Source organism: Canis lupus, chromosome 16, assembly GCF_003254725.2.
Source record: "Canis lupus dingo isolate Sandy chromosome 16, ASM325472v2, whole genome shotgun sequence".
Lineage (NCBI taxonomy): Eukaryota > Metazoa > Chordata > Mammalia > Carnivora > Canidae > Canis > Canis lupus.
Genome location: NC_064258.1, coordinates 20,226,859 through 20,252,840, shown reverse-complemented (window position 1 = coordinate 20,252,840; position 25,982 = coordinate 20,226,859). Strand labels below are relative to the sequence as shown.

Sequence of the window (25,982 nt, the reverse complement as noted above, 5' to 3'; positions counted from 1 at the left end):
GTGAGTGTGTGCGAGAGAGTAGGGTGGGGGAGGAGCAGAGGGTAAGAACCCCAAGCAGCCTCCACACTTAGCGCAGAGCCTAGTGTGGGGCTCAGTCCCGTGACCCCAAGATCATGACCTGAGCTGAAACCAAATGTCAGACACCAAATGACTGAGCCACCCAGGTGCCCTGAAAAATGCTATTTAAATATTTTTATAAAATATTGTTTACCATTAAACTAAGACAAAAGGTAGCCTTCTGTGAGGGCAGTTCTAGGTGATGACTGCTCTCTCCACGTATGCAGGGCACGCAGTTGCTTTGTGTGTCAACATTTATTTGTTATTAGGCTGCTCTGCTTCCAAACTGCAGAATACTTATTCTACTCATGTGATTATATCCTTTAAAAAAAGCACAATAGCCAGAACCCCTAAACTGTAATATATGTATAAGCAAATACTCTATGGTTACTAAAAGTTCAAATAAAGACGATTATTTTGCTTGCCACCAATGACACCTGGTGTATTCCTACAGTGTTTCTTCTGCGGACCAGGCTTTAGAGAGTGGGAGTGCCACTAGAGCAACCATGCAAACCACTGCGTCTAAGCAGCTGCACAGAGCTGGGTGCCCACAGTCGGAGCTCTCTGACCCCACAGACATCTGCTAGGTTGTGACATCTATTGTGCTCACTGTGCCCCCCTCCCTAACAGAGCGGGCTATATTGTGTTCTATTAAGCCTGTTTATTCAATTAAAACGTATTTAAATGGAGGATCCCTGGGTGGCTTAGTGGTTTAGTGCCTGCCTTTGGCCCAGGGCGTGATCCTGGAGACCCGGGATCTAGTCCTGCATGGGGCTCCCTGGAAGGAGCCTGCTTCTCCCTCTGCCTGTGTCTCTGCCTCTCTCAATCTCATGAATAAATAAATAAAATCTTTTTTTTTTAAAGTATTTAAATGGCTAACCCACTGTGGAACATTTTTTGGGATAAGTATGAAGTAATGTACCCCCTCCTTGACATGAATGCCTCAATTTCCCATTTAGTGGATTTTCCCAGTTACTATTTTTTTTCACTGATCTGAAATGTCTCCTTACTGCAGACTGAGAGGAAAAAAATTAAGATTATAATTATTTTTTCCAACTTTGTTGAGATAGAATTGGCATATAACATTGTGTGAGTTAAAGGCATACAACCTGATGATTTGATACATTTATATCTTGCAAAATGATTACCATGATAGGGTTAGTTAATACTTGCATCATCTCACATAATTACCATTTCTTTTTTTGGTGAGATCATTTAAGATTTATCCTCTTAGCCACTTTTGAGTATGTAATATTGTATTTTTTTTTTTTTATTCAAGGTCTGTCCACGTTGTTGCAAATGGGAAGATTTCCTTCTTTTTCATGGCTGAGTAATATTCCACTATATGGATACACATTACATTTTCTTTGTCCATTTATCCATCCCTGGACACTAAGGTTGTTCTATGTCTTGGCTTGTTGAGAATAATGCTGCAGTGAACACCGGGGTGCAGGTGTCTCTTCCAGATACTGATTTCAGTTCCTTCAGAAGTGTGAGATTGCTGGATGACATTGTATTTCTATTTTTAACTATTTAAGGACCCTCCATCCTATTTTATATAGGGGTCATACCAATTTACATTCCTGCCATCAGTGCCCAAGGGCTCCCTTTTCTCCACATCTTCACTGACACTTGTTATTTCTTGTCTTTTTGATGGCAGCCATTCTTTTTAAAATTTCTTTAAAGTCTTTTATTTATTTATCATGAGGGACACAGAGAGAGGCAGAGACACAAGGTAGAGGGAGAAGCAGGATGTGGGACTTATCCCAAGACCCCAGGATCATGACCTGAGGATGGCAGCCATTCTTACAGGGGTAAGGTGCTCACTGTGGTTTTGATTTGCATTTCCCTGATGATCAGTGATGTCAAGCACCTTTTCATGTGTCTGTTGGCCATCTGGATGTCTTCTTTGGAAACATGTCTGTTCAGCTCCTTTGCCCATTTATTATTATTTTTTTATTATTTAAATAAATTTATTTTTTATTGGTGTTCAATTTGTCAACATACAGAATAACACCCAGTGCTCATCCTGTCAAGTGCCCACCTCAGTGCCCACCACCCAGTCACCCCCACCCCCCGCCCTCCTCCCCTTCCACCACACCTAGTTCGTTTCCCAGAGTTAGGAGTCTTCATGTTCTGTCCCCCTTTCTGATATTTCCCACTTATTTTTTCTCCTTTCCCCTTTATTCCCTTTCACTATTTTTTATATTCCCCAAATGAATGAGACCATATAATTTTTGTCCTCCGATTGACTTATTTCACTCAGCATAATACCCTCCAGTTCCATCCACGTTGAACCAAATGGTGGGTATTTGTCATTTCTAATGGCTGAGTAATATTCCATTGTATACATAGACCACATCTTCTTTATCCATTCATCCTTCGATGGACACCAAGCTCCTTCCACAGTTTGGCTATTGTGGACATTGCTGCTAGAAACATCGGGGTGCAGGTGTCCCGGCGTGTCATTGCATCTGTATCTTTGGGGTAAATCCCCAACAGTACAATTGCTGGGTCGTAGGGCAGGTCTATTTTTAACTCTTTGAGGAACCTCCACACAGTTTTCCAGAGTGGCTGCACCAGTTCACATTCCCACCAACAGTGCAAGAGGGTTCCCCTTTCTCCACATCCTCTCCGACATTTGTGGTTTCCTGCCTTGTTAATTTTCCCCATTCTCACTGGTGTGAGGTGGTATCTCATTGTGGTTTTGATTTGTATTTCCCTGATGGCAAGTGATGCAGAGCATTTTCTCATGTGCATGTTGGCCATGTCTATGTCTTCCTCTGTGAGATTTCTGATCATGTCTTTTGCCCATTTCATTATTGGATTATTTGTTTCTTTGCTGTTGAGTTTAATAAGTTCTTTACAGATCTTGGAAACTAGCCCTTTATCTGATACGTCATTTGCAAATATCTTCTCCCATGCTGTAGGTTGTTTTTTAGTTTTGTTGACTGTATCCTTTGCTGTGCAAAAGCTTCTTATCTTGATGAAGTCCCAGTAGTTCATTTTTGCTTTTGTTTCTTTTGCCTTCGTGGATGTATCTTGCAAGAAGTTACTGTGGCCGAGTTCAAAAAGGGTGTTGCCTGTGTTCTCCTCTAGGATTTTGATGGACTCTTGTCTCACATTTAGATCTTTCATCCATTTTGAGTTTATCTTTGTGTATGGTGTAAGAGAGTGGTCTAGTTTCATTCTTCTGCATGTGGATGTCCAATTTTCCCAGCACCATTTATTGAAGAGAGGCTTTCTTCCAGTGGATAGTCTTTCCTCCTTTGTCGAATATTAGTTGACCCTAAAGTTGAGGATCCACTTCTGGATTTTCTATCCTGTTCCATTATTCTATGTGTCTGTTTTTGTGCCAGTACCACACTGTCTTGATGACCACAGCTTTGTAGTACAACCTGAAATCTGGCATTGTGATGCCCCCAGCTATGGTTTTCTTTTTTAAAATTCCCCTGGCTATTCAGGGTCTTTTCTGATTTCACATAAATCTTAAAATAATTTGTTCCAACTCTCTGATTGCATTAAACGTGTAAATTGCCCTGGGTAACATTGACATTTTCACAATATTAATTCTTCCAATCCATGAGCTTGGAATATTTTTCCATATCTTTGTGTCTTCCTCAATTTCTTTCAGAAGTGTTCTATAGTTTTTAGGGTATAGATCCTTTACCTCTTTAGTTAGGTTTATTTCTACGTATCTTATGCTTTTGGGTTTTGCCCATTTTTAAAATCATATATTTTTTGTAAGTTATATGAGTTCCTTATATGTTTTGGAAATTAATTAACCCCTTATCAGATACATGATGCAACTATTTTCTCCCATTTGGTACATTGCCTTTTCACTTTGTTGATTTTTTTTCTTGCTGTGTGCAGAGGGTTTTTAGTTTTACATAGTCCCATTTATTTATTTTTATAATATTTTAAACTTAAAATATTTTAAAAATATTTTAAGTCATCTCTACACCCAATGTGGGGCTTGAACTCACAACCCTAAGATCAAGAGTCACATGCTCCACTGACCAAGCCAGCCAGGTGCCCCTAGTTTTGCTTTTGCTTTTGCTTTTGTTGCCTTTTGTTGCTTGTGCTTTGGGTGTTATATCCAAAGAATCATTGCCAAAACCATGTCAAGGAGACTTTTTCCCTGTTTTCTTCTAGATGTTTTGTGGTTTCAGATCTTAAATATTTCTTTAATTCATTTTGAGTTAATTTTTGTTATATCCTTTTTAACTGACCCCTTTATCATTATATAAAGAACTTTTTTTGTTTCTTGTTACAACTTTTGAGTTAAAGTCTATTTTGTCAGATTAGAAGTATAGGCATCTCTGTTCTCTTTTGGTTCCCAATTTCATGGAATATCTTTTTGCCCCTTCATCTGAGCTTGTGTGTGTCCTGAAGCTGAAAGGAGTCTTGCAGGCTGCATATAGTTGGGTCTTGTTTTCTTAATCCATCTAGCCATTTTACACCTTTTGATTGGAGAAGTGAATTCATTCTTTTATGGCTCTTTTTGTGGTTCCCGTGTTCTTTTCTTCCTCTCTTGCTGCTTTTCCTTGTGATTGATGACCTTCCACAGAGATGTGCTCTGATCCCCTTCTCTTTCTATTTTGTGTAGGCTTCCTTTGGGGTTACCGCAGGCTTATGTAAAACTCTGTATAGATATAACAATCTATTTTATACTGAACTACTTAACTTCAGTCACATACAAAAACTACCCTTTACTGCCTGTTTTATGTTATTGATGTCATGGTTTATCATTTTTTTTAAGATTTATTACAGAGAGAGGGAGAGAGAGAAAGAGATGCAAGAGCTCAAGTGTGAGCATGAGAGGGAGGGGAAGAGGGAGAGCATCTCAAGCAGACTCCCCACTGATTGCAGAGCCTGACTTGGGGCTGGATTCCAAGACCCTGAGGATCAAGACTTGAGCTGAAATCAAGAGCTGGACACCCAACTGACTGAGCCACCCAGGCACCCCACAGTTTATCTTTTTATACTGTACATTAATTAACAAATTGTAGCTCTAGGTATTTTTAATATTTTTGTCCTTTAAGCTACACACAGAGTTAAGAATTTACCACTTCAACACATTACAGTAGTAGAGGAATCTGAATTTGCCTATATTCTTACTTTTACTAGTGTGTTGTATACAGTCACGTATTTCCATGTTACTAACTAGCATCCTTTCATCTCAGCTTGAGGAAGACCATTTTGCACTTCTTGTAAGGCAGGCCTAGAGGTGGTGACATCCCTCGGTTTTGTTTGTCTGGGAGCATCTTTATTTGTCCTTCGTTTCTGAAGCACACGTTTGCCAGAGAGAGTGTTGTTGGTTGGAAGTTTTTCCTTTCAGCACTCTGAATATTTTGTCCCACTCTCCATTGGCCTGTAGGCTTAGGAGTGGTCCCCTGTGAGTGTGGAATTTTTTTTTCTCTTGCTGCTTTTAAGATTCTTTGGTTACTGAATTTTATTGTAATGTATTTTGGGGAAGATTTCATTTTTTTTGTATGTGTGATTTTTTTAATTGAGTTTGTTTGTTGACTCTGAGCTTCCTAAACTTAGCTATCCAAATCTCTCACTGATTTGGGAAGTTCTCAGCCATTATTTATTTTGATAAGCTCTCTGCCCTCTTGTTCCCTTGGATGGTATCTCATAGGTCACATATGCTTTTTCATTCTTTTTTGTTTTCCTCCAACTGGATAATTTCAAAATTCCTTTCTTCTAATTCACAGATTCTTCCTTCTCCTTGATCCATTTTGATGGTGATGCTTTCTTCTCTGTTCTTCAGTTCCAGGACTTACTTGGTTCTCTGTCATTATTTCTCTCTGCTGAGCTTGTCCTTTTGTTCATGTATTGTTTTCCTCATTCTATCAAATGCTCCTTTTTGTGTTTTCTTGCACCTCACGGAGCTTCCTTCAAACACCTGTTGTGAGTTCTTTACCAGGTAAGTTGTAGCTCTCCACATCTTTGGGGTTGGTTACTAGAAGGTTGCTGAGAATCTCCCTGATTTTCATGTTTCTTCCAGTCCTGCGTTGCTGTTGTCAAACCAATAGCAGTCGCCTTCTGTGTTTTGATTAACTGGTGTCAGGAGAGAAGTACCTCTGTCAGCCCAGCTATGGATTCTGAGGCTTTGTCAGATCTTCTGGGGATACACCTGCTCCATGTCTTGCTCCCTCTTATGCTCGTATGCCATCTCTGGATTCTGCATCACTCCACGCCAGGGACTGTTGGCCTCCCTTTAGCTTTCCCAAGGGTAGATGCTAAAACTCAAGTCTGTGGTCTCTCCCTGGCCCATGGAGTCAGGCTGGCTTTCTGTATGTGCTTACTAGCTGTCTGCCAGCGCTTGCTCTTACCCTCAGGAGTGTGCATGGAGAGCCAGCCACAGGGTGTGGGTGGGGCATATGTAGCACTCGGGGCTGTGTGGGGGATCTTCAGGTGAGGTACCCCAGTGGGGCTTCTTGATGGAGGCTGCAACACAGCTAGTAGGATCCTTGTGTCTTTCATGCCCTCTGGGAGTCCTATCTGCTACTCTTCCAGCCTCTTCCCACCCACAGTCATGCAGCTCACAACTCAGTACTTTGGACGAATATCTCTGGCAGTGTCAGAAAAAGCTGAAAAATCTGGGTGCTCACTCACATGCTTTATGTTCCCCTGAAGGAGAATCACAGCTAAGAAGATCTCTCTTGGTCCTGAGCTGTGCTGCCTTGGGGGAGGGGTGACATGGGTAAAGTGTAACTCCTCCTCTAACCCTATCCAAAGCATACCCATGGGTGTTATGGATCTTTTCATTTGGAAACCTGGATTCATAAAGGCTCTCTTGTATGTGGGTAATTGTCTGAGGCAGCGCTCTCCAGGGGCTCACAGACTGTGGCTAAGATGCGCTAGAGCAGGTTCGTAGGCCCCTTCAGGGTCCACAGGAACCAAGGTGTGTATCCCTATTACTGGACACGTGGGTGGGTGAGACTCCTTCTGGGTCCCTTGCCATATGGTGCTGGATTCCACAGTTCCCACCGAAGCACTCTGATCTATGGTTGGATGGCAGACTGTTGTAGCCAAAGGGGTGGTGGTGGGTATGAATGAGGAACATTTCATTTGGCCATGTTGCTAATGTCACCCCAGAAAATATTTTTTTTCCTGATCAGTACTTGTACATTCCTCATTAAGCTTATTTTTAGGTGTTAACTATTATGAAAGGGATCCTTTCCATTGCACTTTGTATCTCACTCTTGTTGCTCTATAGGAAACAATCATTGCATATTTATCTGCAGTTTGAACATCTTCTAATAGTTCTAATAATTTTTCAAATGATTTTATTGATTTTAAATCATGTGTATAGAGAATATATGTAATACATACAAACACACACACATTGTATTTTGTTTTCTTGTATTACTGCAGTGGCAAGGATTGGCCAAAGTGTGTTGATAGTGGGCAACCTATTTTGCATTTTTAGGGTTTCACTATCTAAAAGTTTTTAGTTTCTGATGTATGGTCTTTACTGTGATAAGGAAATGTTACTTAGCTCAAGATTGCTGTCATTAAAAATGGCTGTTTAGTATCTTTTCAGTAAAGATTTAAGTGATTTTTAAAAAAAAAGATTTTATTTATTTATTCATGAGAGACATAAAGGCAGAGACATAGGCAGAGGGAGAAGCAGGCTCCTCGAGGGGAGCCCAGTGCGGGACTCGATCATAAGATTCTGGGACCACTCCCTAAGCCAAAGGCAGACACTTAACCACTGAGCAACCCAGGTGTCCTGAGATGATTTTTTTTTTTAAGATTGAGATGATTTAATTTTTCTCAGTCATCTTTATATATTTCTGTGTTTCTTATGTTGATAGGAGTTAATTTTAATTATAATTTCAGATTTAAGAGCATGAAGTTGTATGTCTTTTATCATTTTAAAATGATTTCCACATATATGATTATGCCTCCCATTCTGTGTGTCTGCATTCTGTTTTAACTGTTTTAACTCTGGTAGGACGTTACCTTGTACCTGTTAGTTTTTTTAAATACTGATGAGATATCTTCTAGTTTCTCTTTCCCAAAATACCAGCTATTGACTTCATTTACCAGTTTTACTTTTATCGTAATAAATTACTTTTATCTTTATACTTTTTACTTCCTACATTTAAAAATTCATTAATATTTAATAGCTTTTTGACTCAAATGGTTAGTTCATCATTTTTTAATCTTTCTTATTTAATAATAAATACGCTTGACACTATTTGCTACATGTGTTACAGTGCCACATGTACCACGGTGTTAGCTGTATGCCACAGAACACTAGTGTGCTCAGTGTCATGAGCACCAGGACAATGTATAATTTAGACTCTGAATTTCCAGATGCACTTTAATATTCATTTGTTTTATTGTGATTTTCTATTTTTTATGCCTTTTACTTTTTTTTTTAAGATTGTATTTATTTAATTGAGAGAGGGAGAGCACAAGCAAGGGAGAAGGTCAGGGAGCTGAGCAGGGAGCCTAATGTGGGCCTCGATCCCAGGATCCTGGGATCATGATCTGAGCCAAAGGCAAACATTTAACTGACTAAACCACCCATGCACCCTGTGATTTTCTTTTTTCTTTTTCTTTTTTTTTTTTTTTTTTGCACCCTGTGATTTTCAATTTTATTTCTTCTTTTTGCATTTGCCTCATTTATTTTTGAGCATGCCTTTATATAGGACATTTTTTTTTTTTGATCCAAATGTGTCTCTCCTAAGCAGCTAGTAGTGGGTTTTTTTTCCAATATGTTTGTTATTTGATAGGAAATTAATCTCAATGTTTGCTGTAATTACTGTTATATTTTAACCCTATCATCCTACCTTTTCTACATGTTACTCTTTCTTGTTGCCTTTTCTTGGAAATCCTTTACTATCCCCACATACATATCTACCTTGGTCTTTACAATTGCTGTGTAGTAATCACTATATGGATGCTTCTTGGTGGCAGGCTCTTTGTTCTTTCTCTTTTATAATCATTGCTATAGTGAACATAGTCATGGATACATCTCAGCAAACATGTATATCTGTAGCGTGACTTCTAGAGAGGGGCTCGGAGAACCCCCAGCCACTGGCTTTCTCAGCCAGAAAGATGTGCATTCTTTGTTCTACCAATGGCCTATAAGAATATCCATTTCCCCTTCAGTCTCATCAGTACTAGATAATTATCATCACATTTTTCAATTCTTGCCAATCTAATAGATGAAACAGGTTCTTATTTTTGTTTAGTTTTCTTTAATTATGAGTCAGGTTGAACATCATTTTATATAGTAACCATGCATGTTGTCCTCCTTCTGTAAACTGCTGTCACATACTAAGGAGATTTGCCCCTGGTCCTTTGAATTGCAAATATATTTGCCTGATTTGTCATTGGTCTTAATTTTTTCTCCCTCTACGTAAGTGTATATAGTTATCAGTCAGTTCCTATATGGTGTGTGTGTCTATGTTTGTGTGTGTGGTTTTAAATTCCTAGATCATAAATTTATAATGCTTTCTTCTAAAGGCGTTATGTTTTCATTTTCCTGTTTAACTCTTTGTTAAACAGAGCATATTTTGTTATAAGTTGTGAAACCTATTTTTGTTTATATCCTCTCTCCTTCTCCCATCCTCCCATTCCCAGTCCACTGCCTTGGATTTAGAAACTGTGCATCCCAGTCTAACACTGCTGGAGTTTATCCTTACATTTTAATTGTTAGTATTTCACTACAGTGTATTCGGTCTTCTATATGTATGTATATATGTCTGAGTTGTGACCTCTTTAAGGTTTAGCTGCAAACACAACCACACACCACCCCTGACTAAATCATCCTGCATGTGCCTTCTAAGACCCAGGACACTATACCCAACAGCAACAATACAGTTAACACACTACAGAGATTTATCATTGACATACCACGGTCATAATAATGATCTATATTCACATTCCCAATATCCCAATTATCACACTTGTTTTAGTTTTAGTTTTGATCCAGAATCTGATCAAAGACCTGTCATTTCCTCTAAATTTTATAGTTCTCAGACTTCTTTATTCTAGAACATTCCTTAGTCATTTCTTTTGTCTTTATGACATTGACATTTTATAGTCCAAGCCAGCTGTTTTACAGGATATTCCTCACTTTGAATTTACCTGATCACATACTTTCTTGATTGGGTTTCAGGTTAAGCATTTTGGCATGAAAGTGCAAACGTGATGTTTTGTCCTAGTACACTCTGTGCACAATAGGAGCACATGGTGTCAACTTGTCCAGTTATTGCTAATTTCATTCATTGGGCTGAGATGTCTGTCAGACCTTTCCAATAGGTCTTTCTCATACTCTTTGTTAATTATACATAATCTGTGGGTTGATACTTTGAGACTGTGTGAATATCCTATTCCTCAACAATCTTTTACCCAGTAGTTTATAGTATTTTAATTTGTTGATAAAAGTTCTTCACAAACTATCACTTGTGTATACATCCACATGGTCTGGATGCATCTATACAATCCTGTGTAATGTGAAATTCTTTCAGATTTTATTAAAATGTTAAAACAAATTGGCCTTTAAAATTATAAATAAAATTGTAGATGAACAGTTCCTAGACCATAACTCAGGCTATAACTCAGCAGGAGAGTTTTTAAAAGGTAGGGAAAAATCATTAAATTGCAAGGACCATTCAGGAAATGACTAAGAAGTGGTCTATATAGGAAAGAACACCCTCTGGGCTCTGACCACATAGACATTCAAACAAGAAGCTGGCTCCTTCTCTGCAGTTTCACTTTTCACAGTTTCAGTTACCTGCTGCCAACATGGTCCCAGAGCAGATGATCCTCCCCTGATGTAGTGTCAGAAGGTCAATATAGTCTAATGCTATGCCACATGCCTGGGTCATTCACCCCCCCTTCATCTCGTCATGTGGGCATTTTATCATCTCACGATCTCACGTCATCACAAGGAGGATGAATGCAGTAAGATATATTGAGAGAGAGAGAAAGAGAGAGAGAGAGAGAGAGAGAGAGAGAGAGACCAGAGTCACAGGACTTGTTACAGCATATCATTATAATTTTTGTATTTTATTATTTGTTGTTGTTCATTTCTTACTGTGCCTAATTTATAAATTGAAATTTATCACAGGTATGTATAGGAAAAAAATGTAGTATATATAGGGTTCTGTACTATCTGCAATCTCAGGCATCTGCTGGGGTCTTGGAACACATTCCCCAGGGCTAAGGGCAGACAATTGTGTAAGGCATGTATCCATACAAGCAACTAGGAACAACGACAAGAGTGTGTACCTACTACAAATATAATATCTGACAGTAAATGCTTTATTTATTTATTTATTTATTTATTTATTTATTTATTTGAAGAATGGGAGTAGAGGGGGCAGCAGGAGAGGGAAAGAGAACCGTAAGCAGGCCCCACACCTAGCACAGAGCTCAACATGAGGTTCAAACTTACTACCCTGGAATCATGACCTGAGCTGAAGTCAAGAGTCAGATGCTTAACCAGCTGAGCCACCCCCTGTCTTCATTTATTTTAAATTAGTTGTGGCAATCCTAAAATTTGTATGGAACCACAAAAGACCCTGAATAGCCAAAGCAATTTTTAAAAAGAAAAATAAAGCTGGAGGCACCATGATTCCAGACTTCAACCTCTAGTACAGAGCTGTAGTGATCAAAATTGTATCATACTGGTACAGAAACAGACACATAGATCGATGGAACAGAATAGAAACCCAGAAATAAACCTACAATTATATGGCCAATTAATCTTCAACAAAGCAGAAAAGAATATCCAATGGGATAAAGACAGTCTGTTCAACAAATGGTGCTGCAAAAAAGTGGACAGCCACATGCAAAACAGTCAAACTGGACCACTTTCTTACCCTATGCACAAAAATAAATTCAAAATGGATTAAAGACCCAAAGCCTAAAAATCCTTGAAGAGAACTTAGGTAGTAATTTTTCTGACATTAACCATAGCAACTTTTTCTAGATATGTCTCCTCAGGAAACAAAAGCAAAGATAAACTATTAGGATTACATCAAAATAAAAGGCTTCTGCACAGTGAAGGAAACAATCAACAAACTAAAAGGCAACCTATGAAATGGGAGAAGATATTTGCCAATGATACGTCTGATTATAGGTTAGTATCCAAAATATATAAAGAACTGATACAGCTCAACACCCAAGAATCAAATAATCCAGTTAAGAAATGAGAAGAAAGGAACAGACATTTGTCCATAGAAGACATTCAGATGGCCAACACACCCATGAAAAGATGCTCAATATCTCTCATCATCAGGGAAATGCAGATCAAAACCACAATAATATCACCTCATACCAGTCAGAATGGCTAAAATCAACAACATAGAAAACAAGTGTAGGGTAGGATGTGGAGAAAAAGGAACCCTCATGAAGTTAGTGGGAATGCAACCTAGTATGGCTTCTGTGGAAAACAGTATGGGGGTTCCTCAAAAAGTTAAAAATAGAACTACTCCATGGTCCAGTAATTGCACTACTGTGTATTTACCCCCCAATACAAAACTACTAACTCAAAGGGATACATGCACCCCTATGTTTGTTGCAGCATCTACAATAGCCAAGGTATGGAAGCAGCCCAAGTGTCCACTGATTGATGGAGAAAGAAGATGTGGTATATACACAATGAAATATTACTCAGCCATCAAAAAGAACAAAAACTTACCATTTGCAATATCATGGATGGCTCTAGAGAGTATTGTGCTAAGTGAAATAAGTCAGAGAAAGACAAATACCATATGAGTTCACTCATATGTGGAATGTAAGAAACAAAACAAATGGACAGGGTCGGGGGACAGGAGAGAGAGGCAAGAAACAGACTTTTTTTTTTTTTTGAGAGAGAGAGAAAGTGAGCACACTGAGAGAGAGTGAAAGGGAAAAGCAGACTCCATGTTGAGCAAAAGATCCGACGTGGGGCTCAATTACAGGACCCCAAGATCACGACCTGAGCTGAAGGCAGATACTTAACCTGTCTGAGCCACCCAGGCACCTCAAGAAGCAGACTCTTAACTATAAAGAACAAATTGATGGTTACCAGAGGGGATGGGATAAGTGGGTGATGGTGTTAAAGATGGCACTGTTTGTGATGACCAATGGGTATTGTATGGAAGTGGTGAGTCACTGAATTCTACACCTGATACTAATACTACACTGTATGTTAACTGGATTAAAAAAATAAGATGAGATTTGGGCTTATAGATTTCTATGTTTATAGCCAAATAGGGTAAGTGAGTAGAGTGAGGAATGAAGAAATTGCAGATAACATTTAGGAAACTAGCAGAAAGAGCTGAGGATTATTGAGTTAATTAAAAAATAGACAGTGATGCAATTATAAAATGCCTATTTGTGCAACAAATTGAGTTTAGCGCTAAATCAGTACTTTTGGGGAAGAATGATCTGAATTACAGTGTGTGATTTTGTAAGCGTGTGTGTGCATGTGTGTTTGTGTGCATGTGTGTGCATCTTTGTGTATAGATATATAATTAATCAAGTGTCATGACTGCTTTATGTGAAAGTAGAGTAGCCTGTATTTTCAAAAATTATTATAAGATGACATATGCAAATGAAAAAATATTTATACACATGGGTAAAACGACTATCATCTGTAATTAAAATTTTGTAAGGGAAAAAAAGCAATAATTTCTAATTAACTGCTAAACAAAGCAAAGCTTTTCTCATGTCTACCCCACAAGCAGAGATGGGAAGGGGAGCTTTAACTAGGACTATGTCCCCTTTTCCTAAATATCCTTTGCTCCCTAATTCATGCCATAAGGTGCATGAATGACTCAGAGAACAGTTTTCTTATACACATGTAGAATGTCAGATTCTGTCTCCATAGTCTCTGCCCAACCCCTGGCTGCCTCTACTTCTGTGACCAGCCGGAGCTGCCCATCACTAGAGCCACCCCACACCTGTGTCAGCTGGAGTGGACCCCTCGTGGCATCTCCACCCAGTGCTCAGGCTGGCCTTGCCATACAAAGGAATCTGCCATACAAAGGAATCTGTGGTTCAGTCTTCTTGTCTTCCAGATATATAGGATTTTAGGGTCATTTATTCATATGTTGCATTTAATGTTGTCCTACTCCTGAGGGCAGATAAATGTATTTTCTTAATTAAATCTAATATTTAATGACGTCACAATTAGCCAAAATCCAGATTTCTTTTGCACACACTAATAACTACATTGCTTGGACTAACTGCCTGAGCAATGAGGAAAGGCACTGGGAAAATCTGGCTTCATTCTGTTTGAGAGTGGAGCCTAAATGCACTTAGTTTCTGGATCCCTACGCAGCTCTGGCACTTTCAAGTAGCCCCTCACCTAGGGCACAGACAAGGATGGCGGGGTTCAAGATGCACAGAGAGACAGCTCCTCGGCCTGTGAAGCTCAGATTGGGAGTCTGATAAAACCATAAATCAGCCTATTCCTCCAGCACAGGACTGAGGTCACTTAGCTTCCCATGCTGAGGGACGTAATAATTAGGGGGAGAAAAGGGATCTCTTTATACAGTTAAGGGTAATTTTCTATCACTCATTATTCCAGATGAGAGTGCAGGCTAAAACAACAAATAAATGTAGGGAAGATCTAAATAAATGTGTAAGGGATACTTCCATAAATAATGATTACAGGAACATGCAACTGTTGAGTTTTAGCGATTTAAAGCTAACATGATGTGAGAACACCAGACTTTCCAATTACTAAATCTGAAGCCGTTACCATAAAGATGACCTCGAGCAACACACTAACATTTGTAATGATTGAACATTCTCAGTGCCTGCTGTGCACTAGGCCTTTGTCAGGACAACTCTAATTCTTCAGGCAGCTCTGCAGGGCAGAGATTATTACTGTCATATCACAGAGGAGGACACGGAGGCTTTGCCTGAGCCGCCAAGCTGCTGAGGGCAGGACTGGGGTGAGCGTGGGCGCAGCTGGCTCCCCTGACTCCACCACACCATGCCTGTCCTTTCCATATGGGGTATAGTGTGGAAAACTGTTAAGCCAAAGAAGTAGACATAAAAGCTAAAAAATAGTTTAAAGAAATGGTAGAAACATGAGGTTATTTATTTCTGAAACTCTCACATTTTGGTTACCTCATGGGGCCCAAGGAGACACTTTTTTATAACTTGCAGTTCAAGGGTTATGAAAATCTTAAGCTTTATCCATTCCATTATCTGAAGAGATTATTTAAGGAAGTATCACGAAATGGCAAAACAAAAGTTTTGAACTTAACCTTCTAATTTTATGAAATTTATGATTTAACTAGAAAAAATCTCGCAGTACTCTGCCGCCCGGTTGGAAAGCCAGTTTATGTTGAATGGGGTTTTTAGTAGCTTCTCAAGCATTTGTAAAAAGCCTACAAATGAAGTGAGTCTCCAGGCTTCACTGCCTCTGCCAGCCTCCCTGACCCCAGTGAATCACTGGTGGGCACAGACTATCTGGAGAATCAAGGATCTTGACCTACCTTTTCTTCAAAGAATTTTCTCCTCAACTTGGCATCTGTGGGAGGTACTGTTCTCCTCAGGTCTTGGTACCACTTTCTGACCACATGTCCCCTCCAGTAGGCTTGGATCCTAGAACACGGATGTTTGAAATGACTAACTCAGGATGGCCTTAGCAGGTACTTCACAAGAGAGCAAGGACCCGGGGGAGGCAGCGGCCAAGGAGGGAGGCAAAATCCCTCCTTCCTTTAAAATGAGTCATCACGGCTGGCAGGTGAGGGGGACCCCTGTCCTACCTTGTCGCACACTTTGTTTTGAATAGCCGGGCTCCATCATGAATCACTCTGGTTTGATACTGGTTCCTTCTACAGAGAGGGCAGGTTTTTTTATTTGTGAACTTTTCAAAAGCCTGGAGGCATGCCTGAAGAAAAACATTTCACTTAGAATTGTATAAGTAATTACTTATAAATAACACTTTCACTTCTAATGTAATTATAGTGTTCTTTTCTCTCATAATTATGAGACAGTCCAATTTAGATTTTAAAGGGAAGAAGTTTCATCAGATGTTAACACCTTCCTCATGAAACTTGTTCCAAAAATGAAAATTTACAAGAATATACATGCAGATACATCAAAAACTTCTGAAAACCACTCGTGTCGAGGTAGATGATCCCAGCGTAGAAGGCTACCATGCAGTCAGTCATAGGAAGCAAGCTGTCACTCACTTTGATGCACATTACTCACAGCACTGTGTTATATAAACATTTGTGGTTCTTTTGTCACATAAAATTCATAATTTTCATAACAGGATGAATTGTACTATAGCCTAAAGTCATATTTCTAACTCTAAGTGATGATTATGGATAAAATAAGTGGTTCTTTTTAGGAGACTTTAAATGAATAAGAGCTATGAGGGTGACACACTGCAACACTTTATGAGGGAGGGAGGCAGGATTCACTCACTCTGTGAAACACATGGGAACATGAAAGCAGCACCTGTGCATGAGAAGACAAAAAAATGTTTGAAGTTTAAAGGAGTTTTGAAAAAGCAGCAGCATAAATGCATTTAATTAAAAAGAAAAATTCTGAGTGCTTAAAAGGTAGGCTTGTTTCTTTGAAAAATGAAAAAATGCAGATTAATAACCTTGATATTTCTAATATTTAGTATTTAAGTTGAGCACAGCACAGGTATATAATTCAACAAGAAAAGCTAAGTTAACAACAATCTGAACATCAAACACACCGTGTTTGCTAGGAAGCCATTAATATTAGTGTATACTTACAACTTCTGATGTGGCTGCATCTCCTGGGTGGATCTAAGGAAGGATACAGGCTGGAGTGGGGGTGTGTGGGGACGGGGCAGGGCTTTGTTCAGCTGAGGGGCACTCCTGACTTGTTTAGCATCCAGCGTGTTAACTGTGACACACTTAAATTTAAAATGTCTCAGAAATAAGGAATCACCTTTTCCTCTTAAATGTAGGGGAAGTACACTCACAAGAAAATGTCACCTCTCTGGGACCCCGATTCCCCACCACATAGTGGGGATATTCTAAGGAGGAAGCGAGGTGCTTCTTCTGGAAGGAGAACCAGGGGATGACAGCAAGACACCAGCAGGAATGAGCTGCGCACGCACGGAGGGAGGTCAACGAGGGCTCCAAGCTCTCAGCCACTGGCTTATCTTCTCTGAAGTGTGGGGGACCAAGAGAAGAGAGGGCGGGAGAGACTCTGGGGATCACCCAAGTCTCGGACACGAGGGCCACCTGGTCTTGGTCATGCTCTCCCATTTTTAAAGTGACCGCCCCCCTCCCTGCCTTCACTCTACTCTTTTTAAATAGGAAGAATGGAAGAAATATCGCAATAAATAGAACTTACAAAGTTGTAAAACCTTGACTTGAAACTTACTGCCCACAAGCCTAAACTGGAAAACTTCAGTAATATGGTCCTTTTTAATTTCACCATTTAATCTCATAGCAGCCTTTTGCATGCTCAGGTCCCCATTCTTTTTTTTTTTTTTTTAGAAATTTTTATTTAAATTCTAGTTATGAATATACAGTGTAATGTTAGTTTCAGGTGTACAGTACAGTGAGTCATCACTTCCATATGTCACCCGGTGCTCAGCATGACAGGTGCCTCCTTCATCCCCATCCCCCTCACCTCCCTTCAGCAGCCCTCACTGGGTTCTCTGTCGTTAAGAGTCTCTTCATGGTTTGTTTCCCACTGTTTCTGCTCTGTGAACGGTGCTGGTGCTATTTGGTAGGGATCACATTAAATGTGCAGGTTGCTTTGGGTAGTGCGGACATTCTAACAGTGTTGGTTCTTCCAGTCCATGAGTATGCAATACTTTCCCATTTCTTTGTGCCCTCTTCAGTTCCATTCATAAGTGTTCTGTAGTTTTCAGAGTACAGATCTTTTACTTTTTTTGGTTAGGTTTATTCCTAGGTATCTCATGGTTTTTGGTGTAATTGTAAATGGGATCAATTTCTTGATTTCTTTTTCTGCTGCCTGTTATTGGTGTATAGGAATGCAACAGATTTCTGTGCGTTGATTTCATATCCCGTGACTTTGCTGATTCATGTTTTATTAATTCTAGCAATTTTTTGGTGGAGTCTTTAGGGTTTTCTACATAGAGTATCATGTCATCTGCAAATTATGAAAGTACGGCATCTTCCTTGCTGATTTGGATGCCTTGTTCTTGTGGCCTGATTGCTGAGGCTAGGACTCTAGTACTATGTTAGCAGTGGTGAGAGTGGACATCCTGTCTTGTTCCTGACCGTAGGGGAAAGCTCTCAGTTTTTTTCCCACTGAGCATGATATTAGCTGTGGGTTTTTTGTATACAGCCTTTGTGATGTTGGGGTATGTTCCTTCTGTTCCAACTTTGTTGAGGGTTTTTATCAAGAATTGATGGTGTAGTTTGTCAAAGGCTTTTTCTGCATCTATTGACAAGATCATATGGTTCTTTCTTATCCTTTCTTATATTAATGTGGTCACACTGAATTATTTGTGTATATAGAACCAGCTCTGCAGCCCGGGAATAATTTTCCAGTTGATTGTAGTGAAGAATCCTCTTAATGTACCGTTGGATCTGATTTGCTAGTATCTTGTTGAGAATTTTTGCATCCATGTTCATCAGAGATATTGGCCTGTAATTCTTTTTTAGGAGAATAGTCTTTGATTGTGGAATCAAGGTAATGCTGGTGTCATAGAATGAGTTTGGAAGTTTTTCTCCCATTTCTATTTTTTTGGAACAGTTTGAAAAGAATAGGTATTAATTCTTTAAATATCTAATAGAGAATCCCTGGGAAGCCATCTGGCCCTGGACTTTGGTTTGTTGAGAGATTTTTGATTATTGCTTCAATTTCTTTGCTGGTTATGGATCTGTTCAAATTTTCTATTTCTTCCTATTTCAGTTTTGGTAGTTTGTAGGTTTCTAGGGCTTTGTTAATTTCTTTCAGATCCCCCAGTTTGTTGGCATATAATTTTTCATAATATTCTGTTATGATTATTTATAATTTCTCTGTTGTTGTGATCTCTCCTCTTTATTATTTTGTTTATTTGGGACCTTTCTCTTTTTTATAAGTTTGGCAGGGGGATTTACCAATTTTATTAATTCTTTTGAAAACCAACTCTTAGTTTTGTTGATCTACTATTTTTGTTTCTAAATCATTTATTTCTGCTCTAATCTTTATTTAATTTTCCTTCTTCTGCTGATTATAGGCTTTATTTGCTATTTCTTTTTCTAGCTCCTTTAGGTGTAGAGTTAGATTGTGTATTTGAGATTTTTCTTCTTTTTTAACTTAAATTTTATTTAATTAACATACAGTGCAATATTGGTTTCTGGAGTAGAATTCAGTGATTCATCACTTACATACAACACCCAGTGCTCATCACAAGTGCCTCCTTAATGCCCATCACCCATCTATCTCATCCCCACCCCCCACCTCCCTCCATCAACCCTCAATTTGTTCTTTGTTAAGAGTCTCTTATGGTTTATTTCCCTCTCTCCCTTACCTAACCCTTCCCATATGTTCATCTGTTTTCTTTCTTAAATTCCACATATGAATGAGATCATAAGCTATTTGTCTTCCTCTGATTTATGTCACTTAGCATAATATACTCTAGCTCCATCTGCATTTTCCCGAATGGCAAGATCTCATTCTTTTTTGATAACTGAGTAATATTCTATTATGTGTGTGTGTACACAACATTTTTAAAAAAAGATTTTATTTATTCATAAGATACACACAGAGAGAGGCAGAGACATAGGCAGAGGGAGAAACAGGCTCCCTGCAGGGAGCCTGATGCAGGATTTGATCCCAGGACCCTGGGATCATGCCCTGAGCCGAAGGCAGACACAACCACTGAGCCCCCCAGGTGCTCCCACAACATTTACTTTATCCATTCATTAGTTGATGGACATTTGGTCTCTCTCCATAGTCTGGCTTTTGTTGATAATGCTGCTATAAACATTGGGGTGTACCCCTTCATATCTGTATTTTTGGGTAAATACCTAATAGTGCAATTGCTGGGTCATAGGGTAGTTCTATTTTTAACTTTTTTGAGGAACCTCTATTTCCCAGAATTGCTGCACCATTTGGATTGCAGTCTGCATTCCCACCAACAGTGTAGGAGAGTTCCCCTTTAGTTTTTGTTTGAGAAACTCTTTGTCTCTCCTATACTGAATGAGAGCCTTGCTGGATAAAGTATTCTTGGCTGCATATTGTTCCCATTCAGCATGCTGAGTATTTCTTTCCACTTCTTTCTGGCCTGTCAAGTTTCTGTGGACAGATCTGCTGCAAACCTGATCTGTCTTCCCTTACAGGTTAAGGACTTTTCCCCCTTGTTGCTTTCAGGATTCTTTCCTTGTCTGTGTATTTTGTGAATTTGATTTTGATATGTGTTGGCAATGGCCGGCTTTTGTTGAACTTAATGGAAGTTCTCTGTGCTTCTTGGATTTTGATGTCTTTGTCCTTCCCCAGATTAGGGAAGCTTTCAGCTGTAATTTGCTCAAAGAAACTGTCTACTCATTTATCTCTCCATCTTTTGGGATTCCTATGATACAAATGTTATTATGTTTTAATAAGCCACTGAGTTCCTTAAGTCTACCTTGGTGATTCATTACCTTTCTTTTCTTTTTTTCAGCTTCATTATTTTCTATAATTTTATCTTCTATATCACTGATTTGTTTCTCTGCTTCATCCATCCTCTTTTTATGGCATCCATTTGGGTTTGCATCTCAGTTATAGCATTTTATTTTATTTTATTTTATTTTATTTTATTTTATTTTTTAGTTATAGCATTTTAAATTTCAGCCTGAGTAGATTTTAGTTGTGTGTGTGTGTGTTTTTTTTTTTTTTTTTTTTTATCTCTGCAGTAAGGGATTCTCTAGGGTCTTGTATGTTTTTTTTCAAGCCCATTTAGTTCCTTATAAATGTTTTAAATTCTAGTTCAGACATCTTGCTTATATCTGTATTGATTAAATCCCTGGCTGTATTATCAACAATAGCCAAACAATTAAAGAGACCAAATGTCCATCAACTGATGAATGGATAAAGATGTGGTATATATATACAAAGGAATATTATTCAGCCATCAAAAAGAATGAAGTCTTGCATTTGCATGGTGTGGATGGAGTTAGAGTGTATTATGTTAAGTGAAAGAAGTCAGTCAGAGAAAGACAAATATCATATGCTTTCACTGATAGGTGGAATTTAAGAAACAATACAGATGAACATAGGGGAGGAAGGAGAAAAAAAGAGAAAGAGAAAGAAACCATAAGAAACTCTTAAAGGGACCACAGGGTGGCTCAGTGGTTGAGTGTCTCCCTTCAGCTTAGGGTGTGATTCTGGGGTCCCAGGATTGAGTCCCTCCCTGCAGGGAGCCTGCTTCTCTCTCTGCCTCTCTCTCTATGTCTCTCATGAATAAATAAAATATTTTTTAAAAAAGAAACTTAGAGAACTGAGGGTTGATGGAGGGATATGAGTGGTGGATGGGCTAATTGGTGATAGGCATTAAGGAGGGCACTTGTCATGTTAAGCACTGGGTGTTGTATGTAAGTGATGAATCACTGAATTCTACTCCTGAAATCAGTATTTCACTGTATGTTCACTAACTAGAATTTAAATAAAAATTTGAAGAAAAAAAATCACTGGCCATTAGTTCTACTTCTAGTTCTTTCTTTTGCAGTGGACTCCTCTGTCTTATCATTTTGTGCAGTAAAAAAAGAAAAAAAAAAAAAACCACAACTAGATCCTGGGTGTGTTTTGGTCTACTTGTTAAATGAAGCTAGATCTAAAAACAAAACAAAAACTATATATAAAATGCATATATGTAAATAAAAATTTAAAATAAAAGAAGGAATTAAATAAGAAAAATAAAAAGGAAGCTAGATCTTATTTCCTTCAGAGCTTAATTAAGCTTTGCAGCATCCTATGAGTGTAGACTCGTGCTGGCCTTCAGCGGGAGGGGCCTGTTGGGCTCCTTACGGGTGGACAAGCTGGGCAGACACAGACACTACGGACCTGGACCCGAAGGGGGCCAGACGGGCCAGGGGGCGGGGCTTGGTGTCCGCAGCTCTGGCCTCCACTAGGTGGCCCCATCTTGCTCCCTGAAGACTCCGCACTGAGGGGCGGGATGAACATCGGGGCGCCCTGCTCTCTGGCCCTGGAGCTGCAAGGTCATGCACCCCACTCTTCAGTGAGCAGTCACCCCTCTTGTGTTCCCAGCTTCCATGAGATCCCTGCCTTCACGCTGCCTGTGTCTGAGCTGTTTTATCCCGGGGTCCCTGGGTTTAAGAACTCCACGAATTTCAGGGGCACCTCTGGTGTGGACCCTCGCTGTACCTCGCGGGGAGCATCTCACTGTGCCCTTGCTGTGTGGCTGGCCAGTGCCAGGAAGCATGGCACGCTGCACGGCGGTCCAGGTTATGGCAAGGTGCAGCAGAGAGCTGGCACCCAGGCCGGCCGCGGCAGACGGAGTCCCGGCTCCTATGCCCGGAAGCTGACGCACGTGGATGCCCCCCGTTCTCCTTGCAGCCCGGGGGGCCTCCACGCACCCTGGCCACTCCTGCGTCCATCGGCTCCTGCCCGGGAGCGCGTAAGCCAGGCATGACCCTGGGGTGGCGGACTGCTACACCTTCGGATCTTGCACTTCGGGCTGTGCACCACCTTGTAGTCTCCGTCAGCAGGGCTCCTTCCTCCCGCAGTACCCACAGTTGCATTGACCGCAGATCTACTCTCTGCACCTCCTACCTGTGTCTTCGCAGTCCTCAGATTGGTTTCTTGGGTGTTTAGGAAGGATTGGGAACTATCTGTCTGTACCCAAGGAACAAGTACCCCTACTCTCCCGCCATCTTAACTCCTCTCTCATGCTTGATAGAATAATCTTTAAGTGTTTTGTCAACAGATATTTGATGATCTGTACTGAATAACACTGCACTTCTAGATATTTAAAATATTATACTTATAAATGTCCATAAAAGTTTGTTATCAGCAAACATTCTCTGAGATAAAAATAAATGATTAGGCGTGGTAAATCTAAAAATGTCCTAGAAGTTGGGATTAGACTCCAGCCGACCTTGAGCACATGTCCTGCGTGGCCCTGCTGTGGACCACTTATTTCCTCATCTGTTATATGGGTACAATGCCTCCCTCAGTGATGCACAAGAATTACTGAAGTCCTCTGAAATCATTAAACGCTGAGGAAATGCCAAATTTGTTTATAGTGAAGGAAAAAAGCTAAATATGAGAACAATTAACTAAAAATGCAAAATAAAAATAAGTGTTTGGATCTATAACCAAACAAAGATAAGAATTTAGTGAGAAATTTATAAAAAACAGAATGGAAGAAATGGTGAAATTCCGATCTTCCTGCTGCCCTGCTTAGGATAGTCAATGTAAGTTCATTCTTCATACAACAGTCACACTAAATATTTATAGAATAAAAAAGAGGTTGCTGGGGTCAGAAAGACTCCTTGTGGTTCTATTAACTCTTGCTACACTAAAATACTACATTATCCTACATGATAATTCTATGGTTCAAAGGCTAAAATTTTCCCAAAATACCCAGCTTTAAGATTAGGTCTTGATAGAGATCTGGAATACAGTAAGTATGCTTAAAATAACTTGTGAATTCAAATTAGTGAAGAACAAACATTCTATGACTATGAACTAACTTGTTAATGATGAAACTCATTAAAACAAATTAACTTTGAGAGTTAAGTGCCAAGGTAGTGAGTAAAGCTTGAGGTTCCCAGGCTATGAATTTAGGCCTGCTTTGACTCTTTTTGCTGGATTTTTCCAGCAAACCTTCAAGTGCCTGCTCTGAAGGAAGCACAATGTTGCACACATGGGGAACCGTTGTAGTGTGGCTGCTAGCTTAAAACACAATGCAAAGTTCTAGCAGTGGAAGCATCCCTGACTGCCAGGAGATTCCAAAAGATTAGGCAGACATAGTATGTACAGAAAACCTATGATGCAGGGATCCCTGGGTGGCGCAGCGGTTTGGCGCCTGCCTTTGGCCCAGGGCGTGATCCTGGAGACCCGGGATCGAATCCCACATCAGGCTCCCGGTGCATGGAGCCTGCTTCTCCCTCTGCCTGTGTCTCTGCCTCTCTCTCTCTCTCTCTCTGTGACTATCATAAATAAATAAAAATTTAAAAAAAAAAAAAAAAAAGAAAACCTATGATGCAGATTGATTGCATATTATCTATAACATCATCAACCTTACTGTGGTCAAATTTCATGAATAAAGATTATTAATAAAACATTTTACTTAAAGATTCTTACACAAATTCTTTGGAGATATTCAAGCCTAGTCTTTTTTTTTTTTTTTTTTATGATTTCAATTCATAAATCAGCTTAAAATTCCAATTTGCTCTCATTCTTCCTGCATTGGGCTCCTCCTAGCAGAGTGTCCAGTCATTCCTCAGCTCTTTCCAGCCAGTAGAATGGGAGCATTCCTTTTGTATGAGTTTTGTACTTGAGACTATCATTCAGTAAATAAAACTGTTTAATGAGGGTGTTTAGCTCTCTCTCTCTCTCTCTCACACACACACTCTCTCTCTCTTTAATTAATGGAAAAGAAAATGTAAAAGTGTTTGAGGTCATGAAGGCAGAAGAAACTAGAAACATGAAGCCTAGGATCTTAGGCTCCAGCTCAGCCTAGTATGGGGGTTTGCTTATCTGATCTTCGGGCTGCAAACCTGGGGGCGGAGTTCAAATTCCTCTTTGCATATGGGGCATGGCTGCATAGAGTCCCCCTGCAGGATGGATCTCTGTTTCACTTTTTCCCATTCATCTGAGGATAGTAGCGGTGGTGGAGGTTCAAACAGGCCCAGCTTCTGTGCTAAAGTTAAAACAATATGAAATAGAAGTTGCAATATATTCAGAATGTAGCACTCACCTATTGTTTAAACATTATTCTGTAAAAAAATTTGAAAGCAAAACATACTGCACACTTCTGCCATCTATGGAAAACTTCTTCCATGGTGCATAGAAATCAATGGTAATGATATCTTTCATTCGTGTTTTATGCTCTTATTTAGGAAGAATTCCCTACCCCTATTTCATGTTCATAGTATCCTCTACAGTAGGTAGGACTGCTATCCAATTTTCAGGAAGAGAATTTGAAGAATACTAGGTTTTCACACGTATTGGCCAAAGCGTCTCACTTGTCACCCAATTTATCTTTCAGCCTTCAGTGTTGTCTTCTTCCAGCCTTTTTTTTTTTTTTTTTTTTTGGGCCACCAGTGACCTTCACAGAATGAGTATCAATCAAGTTCTTCCCTTGCTAAAAATTCTTACGACATAATTATTGTCAGGATCGATTCCTCACCTCAGTAATATTTGAGAGCCCACCACGTGTCCCCTCTGGATCAAGAAAGGAGCGCACATTCCAGTGGGAGCTGCTGCAGCTGGAGAGCAGTGCTGGCGGGGGAGCCCTGGTGTCATGTCCCCCCCACCCAACAAATGAAGGAATGGGTAAAGCACCACCCTGTGGGCTCTCTTCAGATAGAAAGTGAAGTGTTACATCTACAAAACAAGAACAGGAAGCTGTACCAGGAATAATCAGAGTACAAAAAAGAACTCTTAAAAATAAAAAATCTTTTGTAGAAATGTGAAAGTCAACCCAAAGACTGGAAGAGGAAGGTTGAGGTAATCTCAAAGGAAGTAGAGGAGATAAAGCAGGAGACAGAAGATAAGAAGATTAAAGGACCAGTCTAGGAGGTTAGACATCTGAAAGACAGATATCCCATAGAGAAAACAAAATTGAGAGTAAAGATCTTCAAATAGTACTAAATTATTTTCCAGAAGAGGACACAAGATTCTAGTTTGAGAGGCCCCAGGAAAGCCCAGAACGAAGGATTCACACCAAATCCTGCCCTATGATACTTCACAGCTGTAGGCATAAAAAGCAGATCTCAGAGTCTGTGGGAGGGAAGGAGGGAGAGGGAGAGGGAGAGGAGAGGAGAGGAGAGAGA

At 39.7% G+C, this 25,982-nt stretch overlaps 1 protein-coding gene across 6 annotated transcripts in view; it reads right to left on the bottom strand.

Moving 5' to 3' along the window:
- The window catches only part of RNF32 (ring finger protein 32), a 61,268-nt gene that overhangs the window by 29,719 nt on the left and 5,567 nt on the right, over window positions 1-25,982 (bottom strand). For 5 of the 6 annotated variants that reach the window (XM_049095254.1, XM_025451642.3, XM_025451631.3 and 2 more), the window contains exons 4-7: window positions 24,705-24,847; window positions 16,468-16,500; window positions 15,801-15,925; window positions 15,528-15,636 (exon numbers count right to left, since the gene is read on the bottom strand). In XM_049095254.1, the coding sequence (XP_048951211.1) occupies window positions 15,528-15,636; window positions 15,801-15,925; window positions 16,468-16,500; window positions 24,705-24,847 (410 nt within the window). Of the gene's footprint in view, window positions 1-8,660; window positions 10,964-15,527; window positions 15,637-15,800; window positions 15,926-16,467; window positions 16,501-24,704; window positions 24,848-25,982 lie in introns of those variants that run through there. The other variant, XM_025451649.3, reaches the window with a different exon arrangement.